This window comes from Phocoena sinus, chromosome 4 (genome assembly GCF_008692025.1).
Source record: "Phocoena sinus isolate mPhoSin1 chromosome 4, mPhoSin1.pri, whole genome shotgun sequence".
NCBI classification, from domain to species: Eukaryota; Metazoa; Chordata; class Mammalia; order Artiodactyla; family Phocoenidae; genus Phocoena; species Phocoena sinus.
The window spans coordinates 44,436,980-44,462,505 of NC_045766.1; the positions used below are offsets into that span (position 1 = coordinate 44,436,980).

Sequence of the window (25,526 nt, forward strand, 5' to 3'; positions counted from 1 at the left end):
AAAAAGAGTTGAAAGAATGAGGAATATAATTTGAGGACTCCAAGCATACATATTTTTAAAAATACAAAATATAAATAATTATATTCTTTTACATTTTGTCTCTTGGTAGTAACATTTTGTTTCTATCATAAGGTGTTTCCAAGTGGCCAAGTCTGTTATTTTAAGATTCTCTTAAATATATAAATTCTCTTGCCTTTATATAAAAAAATCAAAGCAGCCAATTATTTTCTGTTTGTTTTAATATATCATATTAACATTAAATGCATAAATTAATTAAAGGAAGAAATATTGTAAATTATAGTATCTAATGTTTCAAGACCTTATCCATTTTTAAGATACCTTTTATGAGTGGTAATAAAAATAAAGTTGAGACTGGAAAAAGAACACAGATACTTCTTAGGGAAAAAAAAATATCTTAAAGTTATTCAGGAAAGAGAGTTTGAAGCTGCAAATTGTTTTAATATGCATATAATTAATTGTGAAACTTTATAATGTGAAATTTAGTTAAACTTGTTCTAGCCATTTAGGTTTTGAAATGTTAGGTACAATAATAAGTGAAAGATGTGAGAAATCGATATTATCCTTCTGGCATTTTTGTTTCAGCTATATAGTAGCTTTCTTACCAGGTGTGTAAGAGAGCCACAGATATTTTTGCCTTGATCTACAGGAAGAAGAATGTTCTATAAAGGGTAAATCTATTAATTAGAGACCTGCACAGCTTTCTCTTTTGCTAGTGTAGTCATTAAATTGATTTTTCCAGTCCATCATGTAATTGTTCCACCGATGGAATCCTGCTTTCCATTCTCGTTCTGCTTCATCAATATTTCCTGTAAAACATGGAATGAGTTGTATTAATCTAAATTTTAATCTCTGTTTACGTTCATTGAAAAATAATTTTGATTGCAGATGCCGTTTTCTCCAAGTACAGCGATGTTTATTTTTTGTTTTTTTTTGTTTCTTTGCGGTCTGCGGGCCTCTCACTGTTGTGGCCTCTCCCGTTGCGGAGCACAGGCTCCAGATGCGCAGGCTCAGCGGCCATGGCTCACAGGCCTAGCCGCTCCGCGGCATGTGGGATCTTCCCGGACCGGGGCACGAACCCGCCTCCCCTGCATCGGCAGGTGGACTCTCAACCACTGCGCCACCAGGGAAGCCCTACAGCGATGTTTTATTCATTATTTATTATCAACTTCTCTCACTACCTGAAAAGATTTTAATTGAATTTTTATATATTATATGAAAATGCAAATAATATATATGTACAAAATATATATAACATAAATGCAAAAAAATCCGTTCATGTATTATGTCAAATTATGTTACGTTACATATATTTGCTTTAGTTTCTGAGACGATGCATAAATATTATTCTTCTCTTGACTCTCCTAGGCATAGCAAAAACCTCATTTAATGCATCTCATTTACATATATAATTATATAGTGGAGTATTATTTCTGATTTAAATGTTTATATATGAATATTTATTAATGCATAAGGAGAACTTTGTAATTGGCATTCTGTATAGATTCTACACTCATCATGTATCAATATATTTTAATTCCAAACAATGCCTGGTCATTGAAAGCAACTTATTGAAACTATTGTACTATATGATAGAAGTTTATTAATTGCTTTGCAAATTAGAAGGATGATTAAGAAAATCTCCAGCAATTTGAAAAGTATATGTATGTGTCAGGGGAGAGGAGTGTTTATACCAGAAATAATGTGAGACAATGAATCAAAAAGGGTTTATGTACTACAAAAACCTTGAAATCTTGATTTATTTGAAAGTGTATTATATTAAAGGATAAAGTCTGTGAACAACAGAAACTCTTAAATTACAAACTTTTAAAACCGTATATTTATGTTCCTAATATAAGTAGATATAATAAAGCTAGAAGATAGTTTATTTAAATCTATAGGTATTTTATACATTTGTAGTTCTTTTACTTTTTAAACTTTTAGGATGCTGAGCTATAGTCATTGAATTAAAAACAAAATTTTAAGTGATTTCAACTATTGTGAAAATAAGAACTGACAATTTTTTTTTTTTTTAAAGAAGATGTTGGGGGTAGGAGTTTATTAATTCATTTATTTATTTTTGCTGTGTTGGGTCTTCGTTTCTGTGTGAGGGCTTTGTCTAGTTGTGGCAAGCAGGGGCCACTCTTCATCGTGGTGCGCGGGTCTCTCACTATTGCGGCCTCTCTTGTTGTGGAGCACAGGCTCCAGATGCGCAGGCTTAGTAGTTGTGGCTCATGGGCCTTGTTGCTCCGTGGCATGTGGAATCCTCCCAGACCAGGGCTCGAACCTGTGTCCCCTGCATTAGCAGGCAGATTCTCAACCACTGCGCCACCAGGGAAGCCCGGGAACTGACAATTTTTTAATGTATACTTTTCAGTTAGGAATTTTCTAAAATTATAACTTTGTAGGATGTTAATTTGGAGAAGAAAGTTCATGTGATCTCATACTACATTACAATGTATATGAAAAAGTGCCTTCACTCATGTTATCACAATGGAGCACATTCAGTGATTTGTTTTTAGTTTATATGAAAATCAAAATATTTAAAACATTCGTACAGCCATTAAGAGATCCCCTGTAATTTAAGATGTATTTAGGCCTCAAATGTTCACAATGCTTGGACATTGGATAAATATTTAAGAATTTATACAAAAATGCCCTATTTTTATGTAAAATGCCTTTTAAAAGTCAATGGCTATAATTTTTTGTGAATAAAAGAATTTTTCTGAAGAGTCAAAACCATTAAATGTGGAAGAAAGATGTTAAATATCATACCAAATGATCCACTTTTATGTTCTTTTTATGATAATTAAATGCTGTTTTAAATGTTATTTACACAAAATAAGGACTCTAAAATTCTGAAAAAACAAAATTTTTAATATAACAAATAAATGACTGGTAATTTAGCATTGAGACCATGAATTTTAATATTTAGAGAAAAGGTCTTATATCTGATTTTCATTTCCTCTTCATGGAATGATACCAAATCCACTGATTCATATAAATATAAATTTATTTCCTTATGTGTCATAATCAAATATCTATACAATTTAGTTATTAAAATAGTTTACTTTTTAGTTCACAAATGCTGTGTAAACCTGAGTACATTTTTACTTTAGAAGTACTGGACACTGATTGAGACAATAAAGTTCAAAACGTTTAATTATTTTCTAACAGTATCCAAAGGAACTGAATATACCATAATAAAAAGACAATAAAAAACCTGAGTCCTTTGTCATAAGTCAAAACCAAAATTAGAAGATTTTCTCCTCCCCCTCCTTCTTTTCTTCCTCCAAAACTGGAACACTACTTAAGTGGCTATAGATTTATCATCATTGGTGAGATGTAGATCTATTTGTTTTCTAGTTAACAGGGTGCTGCAGTGTGAAATAAAGAAAAGAATATCAGTATAGGCTTTGGAGTGACATGGGTTGAAATTCCAGCTTGATCAATTATGGTATTAGTGACATAAAAAAAATTCTTAACTTTTCAAATTAGTTTTCCAAATGTAAATGGAGTTGGTAATCCCTATTTTGCAATGTTGCCATGAGGGATAAATGAGATGGTGCTTACATTGTGAAATCAAGTTATATGCATCTACGGGGAACTCTGGAAATGAATTTACTGCCCTTGTTATAAAAATTTATTCCTAACTTTGCTCTTTATTGAATCAGTGTATAGCTAGATCAATACCAGTAGTTCATAAACATATTGACACAACTTTTTCAGGACTTTGGTGACCTTCATTTTGCCCACATTGTGTCTCATTTGGGGGAAAATCAGGCTCTCTTCCCTATAGAAAGAGGGATAGTAATGAAACTGTTTTTTTGTCTTGTCAATTAAAAAAGGGTGAGCAATATTTCACCAGAGCTGAGTCTATTTAGCCAAGTCTGAGGAGCTAGGACAGAACATAAGAGAAGTGAGTCAACCCCAAATAGTTATTGGAGATGAAGTTAGATGACATTACATTGATATTTAATGGTGCTGAACATTTTGATTAAAAAGTAACATATTTCCTGTACTTTGAGAGTTCATTAAAAATATCTTCTGTCCTCTTTACTTGCTTATTTTCCTGTTTGTCAACTAGTTATTAAAATTGCAAAGGATTTCATAATTCTTTATGGAGTAGATCACAAACTTACTAGTTGTCCTTTTATAATTTTTGGTGTATAGTGAGACAGTAGAATGAACTACGATAAACTCAGGCCGGGCTTTCTGAAGACTTCATGTACTTTTACAGTGAAACAAATAGATCATTTAAATTGATTATCAAGTTACCAAAAGCCTTTGTTTATTTGTTCATTTTGTTTTGCTTTTAACAAAGAATGGAAAACTCAAATATGAAATCAGCAAAACTAGCTTGATTTTTTTTCTTCAAACCACCTTTGCACTATCTCATTTTTGTTTGCCATTCTTGCTAAATGATTAGCAAATAGCAGTATATGAGGTTCCAAAGTGACCAATCCAAGTGGTATCTCAGCTCTTAAATTTATATGTGGTCTTCTTTAGTTGTAGCAAGCAACAACTAAAGAACACTTTGGTTCATGATTTATTCAACGCTTTGATTCATGTTGTATTCAAAGGTCAAAGGAGGAACCACTGGATCTGATACTTTTTTTTACTGGGAAGATGTGAAGTTTAAATATTTTTTCCTTTAAATAAATTTACTTTCTCAATTTTAATGAAAAATATTGATATTTCATTGACATTGAATGCCTCATTTCTCTACTTCCTTTTCTTTTTTCAAATGATTATGAGATATTGTGGAGTTATATTCTTAGTGAAAAATCTGAATTTGATAACAGTTGAAACAAATATTGTATTTTATTTCTTGCAGGTGTATGCAATGACAGCCTAGCTGTGTGCTGAAGTATAGTCTGAAAGTTAAGTGCTAGAATTTGTGTGTTTAAACAAGTCTTAAGGATCATTTTATTTGAGAATATTTATTGCTCAGATGTAAACAACTGCTCAAATGGTACTTATAAAGTCTATTGGGCTTCCATCGTGAGTGAGGTAAACATTTCTCCTTTTAAGAAATCTAGTCACTAGTTATATTTTGAAATTTTCCTTTACTTGTAAAGTTATCTTTTTTTAAAAAAGTAATATTTCCATAGAAACTTCAGCCCAGGTCATCTGAATAACTCCAATTTTCAGAACATTGAAAATTAAAATGTTTGAAGTTTTGTGACTTGAAAACTATAAGGTATGGTAAGAACATATTTTCTTAATCTTTTAGTCCCTTTATATTTCTTAATCTTTTAGTCCCTTTATGTTTATAAAACCTAAAAACATGGCATTTCAAACTGGTTCTGTTTGTTTAAATGTAAACATTTTTATTATTAATGAATACATTGTTGATGTTATAACGATTATATCATACGTTTACTTTAAATTTTATTAAATATATTTCATATAACTCCTTTGGGGGAATTATCTGAAAAAAATACTGCTAAAATATAAAGTTATGTTTTCAAGACACACTGGAAATATCCCAGAGCAAGGTATGATATTTCCACACAGCTCAGTGTTGCTTACACTAGAAAGTTGTTCAGCCTTGTGTAGAATGGAGCAGCATCTAGCTAAAAATTTAGGAGTTTGTTTATTCAACCTGCTTTATAGTAGTTGAGTATTTAGAGATAGAGATTTTGAAGTACATTTTCAAAAATTACTGAGATTGAAATTTTATTTTACCAACAAATACATCACAGTAGACCACATTTGCTTGAACCAGAATGACTCAGTTTTGTTTATAATAAATTAGTCATTTAAAATTTGCCCCTACCCTACCTTATTTCCCTTCAAATTATGACCCTCTCATTTAAAAATATTTTAAGTAACAATTGAGAATATGTAGTCTGTGATTTGTTAAATGGTACCTCTTCTGGTCTCTTGGCAGATTAAATGTGTTACCTCATTGCTATTCACACCCAGAGGACACAAGGGCAGCACTGTAGTTCTGCCAAGGGATGCAGGAGCCCATCCCTGATATATATTGTGCCACCCAGCATTTAGTGATGCACAGAGAACTGGTCTATCAATAATGTTTCCCAAACAGATGAGTCCATAATTATAATTTTGGTGAGTAAAATCTGAGAATCAAAAGGCATATTAAACAATCAAATACAGCTCTGAGATGTCCATATTTGCCTGAAAGTAACTCCTAACTGCTCGAAAGAAGAAACTAAAAACATCTACTGTATTGTGATATCTAGTATGTAGCCTGAAAATTGCAGAATGTTCTGATGAACAGAATGGTAAAGTATAAAGGAACTAGTTAGTGATGTGTCTGGTGATTGAAAGTCAATTACTTTTATTTGAAAAATATGAAAAATAGACCTGAGGAGCCACATCAGTTATAAATAGCTGACATTAAAAAAAAAAAAAAAAAACAGGCAGTGAATTGTATATGTATGTCATTTTTCTCACAGAAAATGTGATCATTCATTTTGGTCATTAAAGTTTAGCCAAATATCTTCTTACCAATGAATTCTGAAATAGTAGGATAATCTGAACAATTTTCCTAGTATTTCCTTATACAAATCTAAGTAATGACTTCCTGAAGAGTAGTTAACTAAATTACTACTTTTTTATTGTATTATGTAATGTATGTAGGTGGTCTTAAATATCTCCAAGCTTAGAATATTTAGAAATATTTGGATTGCATTTTTAGATATGTAAATTTTAGATATTTTTTCCCCCTTAGAAATCAAGGGTTCTACTATTTATCACTATTTTTTTTTCTTATGAGTTATCTATTCCATACATATTAGTGTATATATGTCAATCCCAGTCTCCCAATTCATCCCACCACCACCACCACCCCCGTCACTTTCCCCCAAACGTTTGTTCTCTACATCTGTATCACTAAATTTGTTTTGCCTCTTTTTGAGTATAAATATATAAAATAAACAGTTATACATTGTTTATTTTATATATTTATTTTTTCATTTATCCATTAGTTAATTCCACAAAAATTGGCTGAATAGCGAGAGTGCCCTCTTTTAGTTCCACTGCTAGGTTTCCTGTTCCTCTAGGGAAAAATTCCTAGTTTTGCTTTCTTTATTTAACTGCTAAGGTGCTGCTTATATAGTAAGCCCTCAAAACATATCTAAACTTGATGGAAGAAGGTTGTTAAAATAATGTACACATTGGAATCAATTAATTGTAAAGTCACAGATGAACATTATCACTGTGCCATGAATAGTCTACCTTTTCCCCCTTTTACATAATCCATAACCAATTATTTAACCAAATACTAAAACAAAACAAAACAAAAAACAACACACACCTGTCATTTCCAAGACTTTGGGAAAAAATAGTGTCCAGAATCGGCACTGTTGAGCACGTAGTTTAGTGTATACTCTTGGTGACTCTGTATTCAAGGTTAAATATTTTTGTTCATTGCTTTTGAAGACAGGCCATCTTGTACTATTGTTTTGGGTCCCATTTGGATTTCTAAAAAATTAAAGAGAGGCATTATAGTTCTACTGAAATCAATGATAGATTAATATATATAGAGAGAGATATATAGTTCTCAAAAAATAATAAGAGTTTTTAAAAAGTCAGGAAAATTGGGGAAAAAGAAAAATTGTGGATTTGTTTGATGATGTCAAGCATAAATGAACTGGGTTGAATATTTTCAGCACCTTGAAGCACTATGTTAGTTAAAATTGTAGGAATTAAAATTTAAAGAAGAACTTATTACACACATTTCTGTTTACATACAGGGAGAAAAATATATTCTATTCTAGAATGCTTATATTTTCTTCACACTTAAGCATGTGTTTAAATTTGGGACTGATTACACATTTCCTTAGTATGTAATAACCTCGTTACCCTAGGGAACTGCCCTCAGTCTCATTTTTAAGTTGATCTTACATTCTTACAGATCTGTTCACTGATTAAAAATCTTTCAATAATTCCCCAGTGAGTTAGTTCAAGAAAGGTTAGTGAACATGCTGCCACCCACATTTCCAAAATTACTTTCAGATATTCTCTTCATGGGCCAACCAACAGGAATTAGGGACAGTTCCTTAGTGATTTCCTCCTCTATTTTACCTCCTGTCTTTGCCTAGCTATTACTTGTGCTTGGAATTCCTTCATTTTCTAACATCAGGGGTCTAAAACCTTCAGATTCTCTTTTTTGTGCTGATGTTTCCCATATCTTTGTGATTTTTAAATCAGTAACACTTGGCTCTATTTTTCAGAAGTTTGTGATTTTTGGTTCTTTTGTACCTTGTAGGACTCAATAATATATTATTGCCTAGGTCACACAAACAGAAACTCAAAGAGTAAACATTCTGGAAGTGACTCTGTCTAGATAGTCACTGGTGATTCTAAAGATTTTTCTTTAATATATTTGTATGCTATTATTATGAGTCAGACCCTGCCTGGGCTCTAGAAACACAAATAAATATGGAAAACATAGTTTCCCTCAGGGAATTTACAATCAAGGACATTCATGAAAACAAAGAACCAACAATATATGGTAGACTAAATCAAGCATAAACAAAGGGACAAAAATTGTCAGAAGAGGGAATTACCTAAAGGAATGCGATTTTAGCTGAAGTAAGGAGAAAAAATAAAGAACTGAACCAGAAAGAGAAGTTTGGAGTGCTAGAGAAAGGGAACAGAATTAACATAGTATAAATAGTAAGTGTTCTCTTAGTTCAAATAGCAATGAAAAAACTAGTTTTCTTGGATTCTAAGATAGAGGAGATCCTTTTAGAATTATAGCTTTAGGATATAAGTGTTATAGCAGTAAGATCTGACAGCCTAGGAAAATGGTTTAGACTTTAGCTTGTGGGCATTTACAATTCTTGAGGGATTCTTTGCTAGATGGTTTATTGTGTACATAACATTTTAGAAATATTGACCCGGAGGTGGTATCTAGAATAATCAAGAAACCTAGAAACTAGTCACAGATACTTGTATCATAAAAGGAAGACTAAAGTGATAGGGATAAGTAATTCATTCCTTTCTCTTAGATTCATCTAACTTAAGCAAAGTCATATAAGAAAAACTCCAGTTGAACTTTTCTAAAAGTTTAGCACACAGAATTCTTCATCATTCAAATACCTTCTGTACATTATTAATGGATAGGAAGTTGGGAGTAGTGATAGCAGATACACTTTTTTTTTTCTTTTTGGCCGAAAGCCTGCGAACCCCTAGAATTTGGAAAGCGAAGCAGGCATTCATCCAGCTTGGTTAACTAGAGGCAGATTTTGCCAACAAGAACTTGTGTTGAATAAGTACCATAAATTCCTAATTTATCACAGATGCACAAATATTCAACCATGATTCAGGGGCTGTAGAGATAAACAGCTTCTTGATGAACTAGTTGATTTTATGTAGGAGTTGGATGATTTAATAAGAGTTATTAATAACCAGAGCTATTCAAGCTAAGCCAATATCATAACAGGATTGAAACCTCTTGCTTTAGGGTATTATTTGAAAGAGGTCAGGAAGAAAATTTCTCCAGATCACAGATGGCACACTTGTCTAGGTGAATTATGTAGTCTTTTTCTTTTCTGTTAAAGCTTTAGAAATGAACAAGTACAGCTGCTGGAGGCTGGATATTATACCAGGAGAACCATTGGTCTGATTCGGTACAGCAATTCTTATGTTCCTAAATTGCCCACTTTCCTTCTAATTCCATTCTAATTAACTTATGGCACCATTTTAACTGCACATTTATTTCTGGCTTCTGCAAATGGTGACTTAAATAGAGCTGACTTGTACTTGAGTTCAAGAGCGAAACACTAATGGCACTGCCAGTGTTCATTTAACAAACTTTGTCCTATGAAATAACTCATGACATTCCAAATTGTAATTCAGAGATAATAAAATTCCTTTGCCTATGGCTGCAGATATAGTTTTCAAAAAGTGATTGAAATAGCTCTTGAAGTGATGAAGCATTTTACTCTATAATTGCAGAAACCTCCAAAGACTCTAAAACTTAACCAGAGACATAATTCTCTTCCTATTTACATCAATTAAACACTTTGTGAAATACAGTATAATTCCCAGATACAGAATTCTGGAACACTATATAATTTTAATTCCAAAATTATAAGATAAATTTAAACATCTTGAGTTTATTATTTTTCAAAAATATTTTCTATTCTGGTTATAAAATAAAGACCTCAAAGTGATAATACTTAACACTTTCCATGAGATAAAGAAATCTCTTCTCTTTTTGTTACCAGGTCCTTTTCCCAATTTGTGGTATACAAAAGTGGTCTAACGGTCATCCATTTCACTTTTCCTCTGATGTAGGATAGAAAAATTTTAAGACATGGCTTATTTAACTAAAAAAGCAGAGTACCTTTCAAACTGTATTACAGGACCTGCTTGTCATTGGTATTTGAGCACAGATTTGATAATTCATTTTATGAAGAAATTCTTTAAAAAGACATTAATTTACTCAGGATGCCAGGTATGAAGAAGTAGGATGCACTCAACTTCATGCATCAAGTTTTCTTTGAATTACAAATTCCAATATTGCCTACCCAATCCTAACACAGGACTTAAGATTCCCTTTAAGAATTCAGGGACAGTTATTTCTCTCTTTTTTTTTTTTTTTTCTCATTTGAAGAACTTGTCTTTATTTTTATGGGATTTAAGCAACTATCAGAATTGTTAAAGGTGTGTTCCATTTGCTTCTTTAGCTTTTTAAAAATTTCCCAGGACCACAGACATCATTTGTTCTTTCTTTCCAGCACAGGCAGCTCAATTTACCTGTCATCTATTCAGTCCCTCTAATGTGGTCAAGCGTAGGCACTGATAATTTTATTTATTTATTTATTTTTGGCTGCATTGGGTCTTTGTTGCTGCACGCGGGCTTTCTCTAGCTACGGCGACTGGGAATTACTCTTTGTTGCGGTGCGTGGGCTTCTCATTGCGGCAGCTTCTTTTGTTGCAGAGCATGGGCTCTAGGCTGGCAGGCTTCAGTAGTTGTGGCACATGGGCTCAGTAGTTGTGGCTCGTGGGCTCTAGAGCACAGGCTCAGTAGTTTTGGCGCATGGGCTTAGTTGCTCTGCGGCATGTGGGATCTTCCCGGACCAGGGCTTGAACCCATGTCCCCTGCATTGGTAGGCAGATTCTTAACCACAGGGCCCCCAGGGAAGCCCAGCACTGACATTTTTAGAAGGTGAAGCTTCTAACTATATTTTGTGTTTCCAAACAGTTGCCTTTGGGTCTACCTTCTTCTACTTTGAGATGTGTCCTCCAGAGCTAGGGGTTTCCCTGGGGCCAATTGCCGCACCACAGGTCTAAGGCCCAGGTGTCCAGTCGGCTTTATGAATGATTAAAGTGGTTTTGATCTCCTCTGTTAGACACCTGTGTCTGTCTCCCAGCTCCAAATCTCATGCCGCCTCTGGGAAGCCTGCCCGGCTCTCGTTTCCCATCCCATGAGGTGACATCTCCTGTCCTGCTGTAATTTCTAGGAAGTCCTGGGGAAGCAAACACTGTGTCCTTATGTTGGTGTATCCTGGTAACATAGCCTGACACTTAGGCAGTGCAGGCAAGCTCTGTTGTGACGTCAGATAAGGAACTTCATTTCGTGTGCCTTGTTTTCCTCATCTGGACCCTGAGATGGGGCCTGGCGCTGTGTGTGTTCCATGGGAGCAGGTGAACCACCTCTTCTAGGTGGGCATTTTCAGCTATTTTGACTATGTATTCACTTGTCCTGTTATTTTGGAGGCTCCTTTAGTCCAGAGCTGTCAGTAAATTCCACTTAATCCTCTTTTCTTCCCTGATTTCCTTTAAACAGGCATCCTGGGCTGTCTGGTAAGGAGCAGGGCCATGAGAACTGTAGCATTTGGTTGCTTGGGCTTCTGCAAACAAAAACCTCAACAAAGAGTAGCTTAAAAATCAAGATTTTTTTTTCCTGACACTAAAAAGAAAAAAGGAGGACAATTCCCAGTTTGGTCGGGTCAGTGACTTAGAAGCATTTGTTACCCAGGATCCAGGCCTTCCCCTCTTCCCACTTGGTCGTTCTCAGTGTGTCCAGGGTCCTCAGGTGGCTTCAGGAATTCTGGGTGTCCTTACTGTATTCCTTTCTGTATTGGTTAAGTTATCAATATCTGCAACTAGTTTTTTTGTTTGTTTTTTGATTTTTGCGGTACGCGAGACTCTCACTGTTGTGGCCTCTCCTGTTGCGGAGCACAGGCTCCGGATGTGCAGGTTCAGTGGCCATGGCTCACGGGCCCAGCTGCTCCGTGACATGTGGGAGCTTCCCAGGCTGGGGCATGAACCCGTGTCCCCTGTATTGGCAGGTGGACTCTCAACCAGTGCACCACCAGGGAAGCCCTGCAACTAGTTTTTAGGATGTGTGACTACATCTAACTTTAGTAAGATTCTTGATCGCCAGCTTCAGGGCAGGGTGGCCCAGTGATTCACTGAGTTTATGGATCGTGGGTTTTTCCTTGCAACTGGAGTCACATTTAACCAAAGCAAATCTCTTCTGCTTCAGTGTCATCATCTGTCGGAAACGTAGACCTTAAGTGGAAACCCACGCACAGGACGACCCTGTGTGCTGGGGGGGCTCAGGGGTGACAGGGAGGTGCCTTGTGATTGCAGTAGCCATTAGGGGTCCCCTTCAGAGCCTCTGTTCTGTGATCCTGGCCACTGGAACAGGTTTCAGAGGGGAGCATCAGGCCCATGCCCCTTTCCACACAGCCTGGGGGCCTCTGCCAGACACCTCAGTGTCCACGTATCTGCCTTAGCAGAGTCCTGCTAGTGTTGGAGGGTCTCCTGCAGAGGCGGGGGCTGGCTGTGTCCCACCGTGAGGACAAGAACACTGGCAGCAGAAGCTTTGGGAAGCACTCCCTGGTGTAAGCCCCCCCAGAGTCTGCCATCAGCCCCACCAAAGGGCCTGCGTAGACTCCAGTGCCAGGTTACCCCAGGCCAAACAACCAGCAGGGAGCCAGAGACAGTTATTTCTAACTAAGATATACAGTGATTTTAAAGTGGATATATTTTAGAGTGCTTTACAATCTAGTAAAATGAAACCATGATTAGTAGTTGTAAATTGAAAGGCCACCTGAAATACACCACAATCATAAGACTGCTAAAGAGATACAGTATATATTAATTTCTTAAATATACAAATATTCGTGGATTTATATTCTATGTCATGTCATGCTTAAATAAACCTGTATTTTTTTTGGGGGGGTGGTGAGGTAGAAAAGGATAGTTTTATTACTTTGCCAGGCAAAGGCAGACACGGTGGGCTTTTGCCTTCAAAAACTATGTATCCTCAAACAGTACTTTAAAGAATAGAGGGGTTATAAGAGAATCTGAATTTAGAGATTAAATCCATTCTTTCATTAAACAAATATTAACTGAGAGTATAGTATTGAAACTGTGCAACTCAGATTGGGAATTGAACCCACGTTCTTTTAACTGAGATCACACACCTGGTCGCAGGACTTAATGAAGCTCAGGTTCTTGATGTCTCATCACAGAAAGTATTCAGTGAGAGACAAAGTGATAGGTAAGAAGTGGATTTATTTAGAGAGAAATACACTCCACAGATGGAGTGTGGGCAGTCTCAGAAGGTGAGAGGCACCAGGGTATGGGGTTGTCAGTTTTTATAGGGCTGGGTAATTTCATAGGCTAATGAGTGGGAGGAGTATTCCAGCTATTTTGGGGAAGGTGTAGGAATTTCCAGGAATAGGGCCACCACCCACTATTTGACCTTTATGGTCACCCTTGGAACTGTCATGGCACCTATGGGTGTGTCATTTAGCATGCTGATGTGTTACAATGAGTATACCGAGGCTCAAGGTCTAGTGGAAGTCGACTTGTCCGCCATCTAGGACCTATTTGGTTCTAATCGGTTTATGTTGTATCCTCAGGCTATGTCATTCTTTTAAAGTTGTGCACTGCCCCCTTCTTTCCTGTTTCATTATGTCAGGCTTGTTTGAATCACTGAAGATTCAACAAAAACAAAAAAGACAGAAATTCCTGCCTCTTACAGTTTTCATTCTATGAGAAAGATAGATGATAAAGATGAAAATAAAGGAAAATATATAGTATGTTAAACAGTAATAGCTGCTAGAAATAATAATAAAGTGGAGAGTGGGGATGATAGGAAATGAGGAGTATATATTATTTTGTGTGTGTGTGTGTGTGTGTGTGTGTGTGTGTGTGTGTGTGTGTGAAGGGGCAGTGGTGAGGGACTGTATAATAATGAATTTGATTGGCCTTTGTCCACATTTCCTTGTGAGATAACCCCTAAGTCTTTGGAATTTTTCAGTGTACCTGATACTTTATGCTAATAAGGTGACTCATGTTGTGCACATGATGGCTTTTGCTAATGCCATGACTCAGGGTGAGGCTGCTCACACTGATAATTTTAGGGAAAGAAGTATCCTCACCAGAAAGGCTAACCATGCGATTAAAGGGTTGGGACTTTGAACCAAGTGATATCATCCTGATCTCCAGGAAGGAGAGGAGCCTGAAGATTGAGTTTCACCACTTGGCCAATAATACGATCAAACACGCCTTTATGATGAAACATCAGTAAAACTGTGAACCTCAAGTTCAGGTGAGTTTCCTGGGTTGGCAATTCTCCATGTGCATATTGCCACAAATTTTTTTTTTTATGATAAACTGGATTTTATTCTACATGCCATCAGAATATTTCAAAATGTTTAAGAGCATTAAGTGAAAGGATAAGATCTACATTTTATTGTGTGAATTTTTGAATTTTATTTTATTTTTTATACAGCAGGTTCTTATTAGTCAACAATTTTATACACATCAGTGTATACATGTCAATCCCAATTGCCCAATTCATCACACACACACACACACCCCGCCACTTTCCCCCCTTGGTGTCCATACGTTTGTTCTCTACATCTGTGTCTCAATTTCTGCCCTGCAAACCAGTTCATCTGTACCACTTTTCTAGTTTCCACATATATGCGTTAATATACGCTATTTGTTTATCTCTTTCTGACTTACTTCACTCTGTATGACATTCTCTAGATCCATACACGTCTCTACAAATGACCCAATTTCCTTCCTTTTTATGGCTGAGTAATATTCAATTGTATATATGTACCACATCTTCTTTATCCATTCATCTGTCGATGGGCATTTAGGTTGCTCCCATGACCTGGCTATTGTAAATAGTGATGAAATGAACATTGGGGTGCATGTGTCTTGTTGAATCATGGTTTGCTCTGGGTATATGCCAAGTAGTGGGACTGCTGGGTCATATGGCAATTCTATTTTTAGTCTTTTAAGGAACCTCCAAACTGTTCTCCATAGTGGCTAAATCAATTTACATTCCCATGAACAGTGCAAAAGGGTTCCCTTTTCTCCACACCCTCTCCAGCATTTATTGTTTGTAGATTTTCTGATGATACCCATTCTAACTGCTGTGAGGTGATACCTCATTGTAGTTTTGATTTGCATTTCTCTAATAATTAGTGATATTGAGCAGCTTTTCATGTGCTTCTTGGCCATCTGTATGTCTTCTTTGGAGAAATGTCTATTTAGGTCTTCTGCCCATTTTTTGATTGGGCTCTTTGTTTTTTTTTAATATTGAGCTGCATGTGCTGTTTATATATTTTGGAGATTAATCCTTGGTCCATTGATTCGTTTACAAACATTTTCTCACATTCTGAGGGTTGCCTTTTCATCTTGTTTGTAGTTTATTTTGATTTGCAAAAGGTTTTCAGTTTCACTAGGTCCTATTCATTTATTTTTGTTTTAATTTCCATTATTCTAGGAGGTGGATCAAAAAAGATCTTGCTGTGATTTATGTTAAAGAGTGTTCTTCCTATGTTTTCCTCTAAGAGTTTTATAGTGTCCAGTCTTACATTTAGGTCTTTAATCCATTTTGAGTTTATTTTTGTGTATGGTGTTAGGGAGTGTTCTAATTTCATTCCTTTACATGTAGCTGTCCATTTCTCCCAGCACCACTTGTTGAAGAGGTTGTCTTTTCTCCACTGTATATCCTTGCCTCCGTTGTCATAGATTAGTTGACCAAAGGTGCGTGGGTTTATCTCTCAGCTTCCTATCCTGTTCCATTGATCTATATTTCTGTTTTTGTGCCAGTGCCATATTGTCTACACTACTGTAGCTTTGTAGTATAGTCTGAAGTCAGGGAATTTGGTTCCAAGCTCTGTTTTTTTTTACCTCAAGACTGCTTTGCCTATTCAGGGTCTTTTCTGTCTCCATATAAATTTTAAGATTTTTTGTTCTAGTTCTGTAAAAATAGACACAGGTATTTTGATAGAGATTGCATTGAATCTGTAGATTGCTTTGGGTAGCATAGTCATTTTCACAATATTGATTCTTCCGATCCAAGAACATGGTATATCTTTCCATCTGTGTCACCTTTCATTTCTTTCATCAGTGTCTTATAGTTTTCTGAGTTCTTTACCTCATTATGTGGGTTTATTCCTAGGTTTTTATCATTTTTGTTGCAATGGTGAATGGGATATTTTCCATAATTTCTCTTTCTGATATTTCATTTTTAGTGTATAGGAATGAAAGAGATTTCTGTGCATTAATTATGTACCCTGCAACTTTACCAAATTCATTGATTAGCTCTAGTAGTTTTCTGGTGGCATCTTTAGGATTCTCTATGTATAGTATCATGTCATCTGCAAACAGTGACAGCTTCACTTCTTCTTTTCCAATTTGTATTCCTTTTATATCTTTTTATTCTCTGCAATGGCAAGGACTTCCAAAACTATGTTAAATAATAGTGGTGAGAGTGGACATCCTTGTCTTGTTCCTGAACTTAGAGGAAATGCTTTCAGTTTTTCACCATTGAGAATGATGTTTGCTGTGGGTTTATCATACATGGCCTTTATTATGTGGAGGTAGGTTCCCTCTATGCCCACTTTCTGGAGAGTTTTTATCATAAATTGGTGTTGAATTTTGTCCAAAGCCTTTTCTGCATTAATTGAGATGATCATATGCTTTTTATTCTTCAGTTTGTTAATATGGTGTAGCATATTGATTGATTTGCATATATTAAAGAATCCTTGCATCCCTGTGAAAATTCCCACTTGATCTTGGTGTATGATTCTTTTAATGTGTTGTTGGATTCTGTTTGCTAGTATTTGGTTGAGGATTTTTGCATCTATATTCATCAGTGACATTGGTCTGAAATTTTCTTTTTTTTGTAGTATTTTTGTCTGGTTTTGGTATCAGGGTGATGGTGGCCTCATAGAATGAGTTTGGCAGTGTTCTTTCCTCTGCAAATTTTGGAAAAGTTTGAAAAGGATGGGTGTTAGCTCTTCTCTAAATATTTGATAGAATTCAACTGTGAAGCCATCTGGTCCTGGACTTTGGTTTGTTGGAAGATTTTTAATCACAGGTTCAATTTCAGTGCTTGTGATCATCTGTTCATATTTTATATTTCTTCCTGGTTCAGTCTTGGAAAGTTAAACCATTCTAACAATTTCTCCATTTCTTCCAGGTTGTCCATTTTATTGGCATAGATTTACTACAGTAGTCTCTTATGATGCTCTGTATTTCTGCAGTGTCTGTTGTAACTTCTCCTTTTTCCATTTCTAATTCGATTGATTTGTGTCTTTTCCCTTTTTTTCTTGATGAATCTGGCTGGTAAATTTAATCCATTCATGTTTAAGGTAATTATCCATATGTTTGTTCCTATTACCGTTTTCTTAATTGTTATGGCTTTGTTTTTGTAAGTCCTTTTCCATTTTATCAATTTTGTTTATCTTCTCAAAATACCAGCTTTTAGTTGTATTGCTCTTTGCTATAGCTTTTTCTATTTTGTTTATTTCTGCCATGATCTTTATGATTTCTTTCCTTCTACTAACTTTGGGTTTTGTTTGTTCTTCTTTTTCTAGTTCCCTTAGGTGTAAAGTTAGATAGTTTATTTGAGATTTTTATTGTCTCTTGAGGTAGGATTGTATTGCTATAAACTTCCCTCTTAGAACTGCTTTTGATTCATCACATAGGTTTTGGATTGTTGTGTTTTCCTTGTCATTTGTCTCTAGATATTTTTTGATTTCCACTTTGATTTCTTCAGTGATCTCTTGGTTATGTAGTAACGTATTGTTTACCCTCCATGTGTTTGTGTTTTTTCAGCTTTTTTCCCTGTAAAAGATTTCTCATCTCATAGTATTGTGGTCAGAAATGATGTTTGATATGATTTCAATATTCCTAAATTTACCAAGGCTTGATTTGTGATCCAAGATGTGATCTATCCTGGAAAATGTTCTGTGTGCACTTGAGAAGAAAGTGCAATCTGCTGTTTTTGGATGGAATGCCCTATAAATATCAATTAAATCTATCTAGTCTATTGTGTCATTTAAAGCTTTCATTTCCTTATTAATTTTCTGTCTGGATGATCTGTCCATTGGTGTAAGTGAGGTGTTAAAATCCCCCACTGTTATTGGGTTACTGTCAAATTCCTATTTTATAGTTGTTAGCAGTTGCCTTATGTTTTGAGGTGCTCCTAGGTTGGGTGTATATATATTTATAATTGTTATATCTTCTTCTTGGATTGATCCCTTGATCATTATGTAGTGTCTTCCTTGTCTCTTGTAACATTATTCATTTTAAAGTCTATTTCATCTGATATGAGTATCACTACTCCAGCTTTCTTTTGATTTCCATTTACATGGAATACCTTTTTTCATCCCCTCACTTTCAGTCTGTATGTGTCCCTAAGTCTGAAGTGGGTCTCTTGTAGATAGCATATATATTGGTCTTGTTTTTGTATACATTCACTAAGCCTGTGTCTTTTGGTTGGAGCATTTAATCCATTCACGTTCAAGGTAATTATTGATACGTATGTTCCTATTACCATTTTCTTGATTGTTATGGGTTTGTTTTTGTAGGTCCTTTTCTTTTCTTTTGTTTCCCACTTAGAAAAGTTCCTTTAGCATTTGTTGTAGAGCTGGTTTGGTGGTGCTGAATTCTCTTAGCTTTTGCTTGTCTGTAAAGCTTTTGATTTCTCCATCAAATATAAATGAGATTCTTGCTGGGTAGAGTAATCTTGTTTGTAGGTTCTTCCCTTTTATCACTTTAAGTATATCATGCCACTCTCTTCTGGCTTGTAGTGTTTCTGCTGAGAAATCAACTGTTAACCTTATGGGAGTTCTCTTGTATGTTATGTCATTTTTCCCTTGTTGCTTTCAAATTTTTTCTTTGTCTTTAACTTTTGTCAATTTGATTACTATGTGTCTCAGTGTGTTTCTCCTGCCTGAGACTCTGCCCTTCCCTGACTTGGGTGGCTATTTCCTTTCCCATGTTAGGGAAGTTTTCAACTATAATTTCTTCAAACATTTTCTTGGGTCCTTTCTCTCTCTCTTCTCCTTCTGGGACCCTTATAAGACTAATGTTGTTGTGTTTAATGTTGTCCCAGAGATCTCTTAGGCTGTCTTCATTTCTTTTCATTCTTTTTTCTTTATTCTGTTCCACAGCAGTGAATTCCACCATTTTGTCTTCCAGGTCATTTATCCGTTTTTCTGCCTCAGTTATTCTGCTGTTGACTCCTTCTAGTGTAGTTTTTATTTCAGTTATTGTATTGTTCATTGTTTTTTGTTTGTTCTTTAATTGTTCTAGGTCTTTGTTAATCATTTCTTGCATCTTCTCAATCTTTGCCTCCATTCTTTTTCCAAGTCCTGGATCATCTTCACTATCATTTTTCTGAGTTCTTTTTCTGGAATGTTGTCTATTTCCACTTCATTTAGTTGTTTTTCTTGGGTTTTATCTTGTTCCTTCATCTGGTACAAAGTACTCTGCCTTTTTATTTTGTCTATCCATCTGTGAATGTGGTTTTCCTTCCACAGGCTGTGGCATTGTAATTCTTCTTGCTTCTGCTGTCTGCCCTCTGTTGGATGTGGCTATCTAAGAGGCTTGTTGCACACTGCCACAACTGATACCATGAAGGTAATGTATCTCTGAAGACATCAAAAGTTTCTGTTTGGAACCTTGTCAGTCATAGATTTTGCTCTATTCCACAGAGCAGAATAAAGAAAAATGATTGAAAAGAATTGAGGACAGTCTCAGAGACCTCTGGGACAACATTAAATGCACCAGTATTTGAATTATCAGGATCCCAGAAGAAGAGAAAAAGAAAGGGTCTGAGAAAATATTTGAAGAGATTATAGTTGAAAACTTCCCTAACATGGGAAAGGAAATAGTCAATCAAGTCTAGGAAGTGCAGGGAGTCCCATACAGGAGAAATGCAAGGAGACACACCCAGACACATATTAATCAAACTATCAAAAATTAAATTCAAAGAAAAAATATTAAAAGCAGTAAGGGAAAATCAACAAATAACATCCAAGGGAAATCCCATAAGGTTAACAGCTGAACTCTGCAGAAAGCAGTGGCAAGACATATTTAAAGTGATGAAAGGGAAGAAACTACAACCAAGATTACTCTACCCAGGAAGGATCTCATTCAGATTCATCAGAGAAATCAAGAGTTTTACAGATGAGTAAAAGTTAAGAGATTTCAGCACCACCAAACCAGCTTTACAACAAATGCTAAAGGAACTTCTCTAGGCAGGAAACATAAGAGGAGGAAAAGACGTACAATAACAAACCCAAAACAATTACAAAAATGGTAATAGGAAAATACATATCGATAATTACCTTAAATATAAATGGATTAAATGCTTCAACCAAAAGACATAGACTGGCTGAATGGATACAAAGACAAGACCCTTATATATGGTGTCTTCAAGAGACCCACTTCAGACCTAGGAACACATACAGACTGAAAGTGAGGGGATAAAAAAAGGTATTCCATGCAAATGGAAATCAAAAGAAAACTGGAGTAGCAATTCTCATATAAGACAAACTGGACTTTAAAATAAAGACTATTACAAGAGACAAAGAAGGACACTACATAATGATCAAATGATCGTTCCAAGAAGAAGATATAACAATCGCAAATATTTAGGCACCCAACGTAGGAGCACATCAAAACATAAGCAAAATGCTAACAGCTATAACACGGGAAATCGACAGTAACACAATAATAGTAGGGAATGTTAGCACTCCACTTTCAAAAACAGACAGATCATCCAAAGTGAAAATAAATAAGGAAACACAAGCTTTAAATGATACATTAGAACAGATAGACTTAATTGATATTTATAGGGCATTCCATCCAAAAACAACAGCATACACTTTCTTCTCAAGTGCTCATGGAACATTCTCAAGAATAGATCATATCTTGGATCACAAATTAAGCCTTGTTACATTTAAGAAAATTGACATCATATCAAGTATCTTTTCCAACCACAATGCTATGAGACAAGATATCAATTACAGGAAAAAAACTGAAAAATACAAACACATGGTGGCTAAACAGTACGCTACTAAATAACCAAGAGATCACTGAAAAAATCAAAAAGGAAATCAAAAAATACCTAGAAACAAATGAAAACATGATGACCCAAAACCTATGAAATGCAGCAAAAGCAGCCCTAAGAGAAAAGTTTATAGCAATACAATCTTACCTCAAGAAACAAGAAACATCTCAAATAAACAACCTAACATTACATCTAAAGCAATTAGAGAAAGAAAAACAACCCCCCCCCCAAAGTTAGCAGAAGGAAAGAAATCATAAAGATCAGATCAGAAAAAAATGAAAAAGAAGGAAACAATAGCAATGATCAATAAAATTAAAAGCTGGTTCTTTGAGAAGATAAACAAATTTGATAAACCATTAGGCAGACTCATCAAGAAAAAAAGGGAGAAGACTCATATCAATAGAATTAGAAATGAAAAAGGAGAAGTAACAACTGACACTGCAGAAATACAAAGGATCATGAGAGACTATTACAAGAAACGATATGCCAATAAAATGGACAATCTGGAAGAAATGGACAAATTCTTAGACAAGTACAACCTTCCAAGACAGAACCAGGAAGAAACAGAAAATATGAACAGACAAACCACAAGCACTGAAGTTGAAACTGTGATAAAAATTTTTCCGACAAACAAAAGTCAAGGACCAGATGGCTTCACAGGTGAATTCAATCAAACATTTAGAGAAGAGCTAACACTTATCCTTCTCAAACTCTTCCAAATATAGCAGATGGAAGAAAACTCCTATACTCATTCTACAAGGCCACCATCACCCTGATACCAAAACCAGACAAAGATGTCACAAAAAAAGAAAACTACAGGGCAATATCACCAATGAACATAGATGCAAAAATCCTCAACAAAATACTAGCAAACAGAACTAATAGCACATTTAAAGGATTATACACCACGATCAAGTGAGGTTTATCCTAGGAATGCAAGGATTCTTCAATATTTGCAAATCAATCAATGTGATACACCATATTAACAAACTCTTCAGAACTATAGATCAATGGAACAGGATAGAAAGCCCAGAGATAAGCCCACACACTCTGGTCACCTTATCTTTGATAAAGGACCAAGCGTATACAATGGAGAAAAGACAGCCTCTTCAATAAGTGGTGCTGGGGAAACTGGACAGCCACATGTAAAAGAATGAAATTAGAACACTTCCTAACACCATTCACAAAAATAGACTCAAAATGGATTAAAGACCTAAATGTAAGGCTAGACACTAGAAGACTCTTAGAGGAAATATTAGCCAGAACACTCTTTGCCACAAATCACAGCAAGATCCTTTGTGACCCACCTCCTAGAGTAATGTTAATAAAAACAAACATAAATGGGACCTAATGAATCTTAAAAGCTTTTTAAAAGCTACTGTACCGTAAAGGAAACCATAAACAAGATGAAAAGACAATCTTCAGAATGGGAGAAAATATTTGCAAATGAAGCAACTGACAAAGGATTAATATCTGAAATATACAAGCAGCTCATGCAGCTCAATATAAAAAATAAACAAACAACCCAGTCCATAAATGCATGGAAGACCTAAATAGACATTTCTCCAAAGAAGATATACAGATTGCCAATAAACACATGGAAGGATGCTCAACATCACTAATCATTAGAGAAATGCAAATCAAAATGACAATGAGCTATCACCTCACACTGGTTAGAATGGCCATCATCAAAAACTCTACAAGCAATAAATGCTGGAGAGGGTGTGGAGAAAAGGGAACAGTCTTACACTGTTGGTTAGAATGTAAATTGATACAGCAACTATGGAGAACAGTATGGAGGTTCCTTATAATACTAAAAATAAAACTACCGTATGACCCAGCAATCTCACTAATGGGCATATACCCTGAGAAAACCATAATTCAAAAAGAGACATGTGGAACTTCCCTGGTGGCCAGTGGTTAAGAATCCGCCAGTCAATGGAGGGGACATGGGTTCGAGCCCTGGTCCAGGAAGATCCCACATGCCATGGAGCAACTAAGCCCATGTGCCACAACTACTGAGACCGCTTGCCACAACTACTGAACCCGCATGTCACAACTGCTGCAGCCTGCGTGCCTAGAGCCTGTGCTCTGCAACAAAGAGAAGCCACCACAATGAGAAGCCCGCACACCACAACAAATAGCCCCTGCTCGCCGCAACTAGAGAAAGCCTGCGCACAGCAATGAAGAACCAACACAGCCAAATAAATAAATAAATAAATTTATTTATTTAAAAAAAAGAGAGACATGTACCACAATATTCATTGCATCACTATTTACAATAGCCACGACATAGAAGCAACCTAAGTGTCCATCGACAGATGAATGGATAAAGATGTGACACATATATACAATGGAATATTACTCGGCCATAAAAAGAAATGAAACTGAGTTATTTGTAGGCAGGTGGCTGGACCTTGAGTCTGTCATACAGAGTGAGGTAAGTCAAAAAGACAAAAACAAATACTGTATGCTAATATATATATATGGAATCTAAAAAGAGTGGTTCTGTCGAATCTAAGGTCAGGACAGGAATAAAGACACAGACGTAGAGAATGGATTTGAGGACACATGGATGGGGAAGGGTAAGATGGGATGAAATGAGACAGTAACATTGACATATATGCACTATCAAATGTAAAATAGATAGTTGGAAGCAGCTACATAGCACAGGCAGATCAGCTGTTTGCTTTGTAACCACCTAGAGGTGTGGGATAAGGAGGGTGGGAGTTTATGCAAGAGGGAGGGGATATGGGGTATATGTATACATATAGCTTGTTCACTTTATTATACAGCAGAAACTAACACAACATTGTAAAGCAATTATACTCCAATAAAGATGTTAAAAGAACAAAAAGAAAAAGGAGGAAGCAAAGGCTGGTGAGGCAGGTGTGTGCCTGGAGTTTTCCAAGAATAACAAGTAGGAGAGTGTGGCTCGAGTGAAGCCAGCCAGGGAGGGAGGATTGAGAGTTGACATTATTTAGTGGCCTGTAAGACCTTATGATTTTTTACATCTACTTTGAATGAGAAAAGAAGCAATTGGAGGGTTTGCACAAAGAAACGATAAGATCTCACTTGTATTTTTTAAAAGATTATCTCTGAGAATTGACTGCAGAGAATCCAAGAGCAGAAGCAGGGTGATTAGTAAGGAGACCACAGGAATAATTTAGGTGAGAGATGATGATTGCTTGATTCAGGGAAGTAGTAGCAGAAAATGAGAGAAGTACTCAGAGCTTGCAAATATTTAGAAGGTAGAGCTCTTGCAATTGGCCAATGGACTAGATGTGGAGAGAAGGAGAGCAGTCACAGATGACTCCAAGGATTCCGGCCTGAGGAATTGGGAGGATTAATGGAGTTGCCATTATTCAGATAGGAAATGCTGCAAGAAGAGCATATTTGGAGGAAAATATCACGAGTCAGCTCTTCCAATGTCTTTAGGAAAAACGTCAGCCTTTTTCCTTCCTATTCAGGGAAAACCTCATTTCTTCCCTACTGTGTATTCCTTCCCTGTGTGTCTCCTTTCCTATCACATAGAACACTTCACTTCCAATACTTCTGGTCATCAACTGTGTGAAGGCTTTTCTCACAACAATAAGCAAGTCTTTGACATCAGCTTGGTGTCCTACAATTTAACTAAATTCTGACACTATCTACCTCGACAGAGCATCAGATCTCACAGGAAAGGACTCAGTCCCACAAGACTGCCCCACCCTCTTGACACACTTTAGGTGCCAGTAGCAAGTTCAGGTTATCACCTGTGCTTCTGACCAACCAACTATAGACTGGAGGTTCCAAGGACCCCTTTCTCGGGTTTGATTAATTTGCAAGAACAGTTCACAGAACTCAGAGAAACGCTTATTTACAATTACCAGTTTATTAAAGGATATGATAAAGGATACAGATGAACAACCTGATGAAGACATACATGGAGTGAGCTCTGGGAGGGTCCAGAACACAGGAGCTTCTGTCCCCATGGAGTTGGGGTGTGTCACCCTTCCAGTGCGGATGTGTTCTCCAGCTGAGAAGCTCTCCAACCCCACAATTCTGGGATTTTATGAAGGCTTCCTCAGGTATTTATGATCAATTATTAACTTTCTTTCTAGCCCCTCTCCCCTCTCTGGAGGATGAGGGGTAGAGCTGAAAATTCTAAGCTTCTACTCATGGCTTGTTCTTTCTG

At 36.0% G+C, this 25,526-nt stretch overlaps 1 protein-coding gene across 1 annotated transcript in view; it reads right to left on the bottom strand.

Annotated features, from left to right (window-relative positions):
* Positions 1-217: 217 nt before the first annotated feature.
* Positions 218-25,526, bottom strand: part of BCHE (butyrylcholinesterase) — an 85,323-nt gene continuing 60,014 nt past the window's right edge. Inside the window, exons 3-4 of the mRNA XM_032629341.1 lie at positions 7,307-7,473; positions 218-827 (exon numbers count right to left, since the gene is read on the bottom strand). Coding sequence (XP_032485232.1) covers positions 703-827; positions 7,307-7,473 — 292 coding nt within the window. The 3' untranslated portion in view covers positions 218-702. The remainder of the gene's footprint in view (positions 828-7,306; positions 7,474-25,526) is intronic.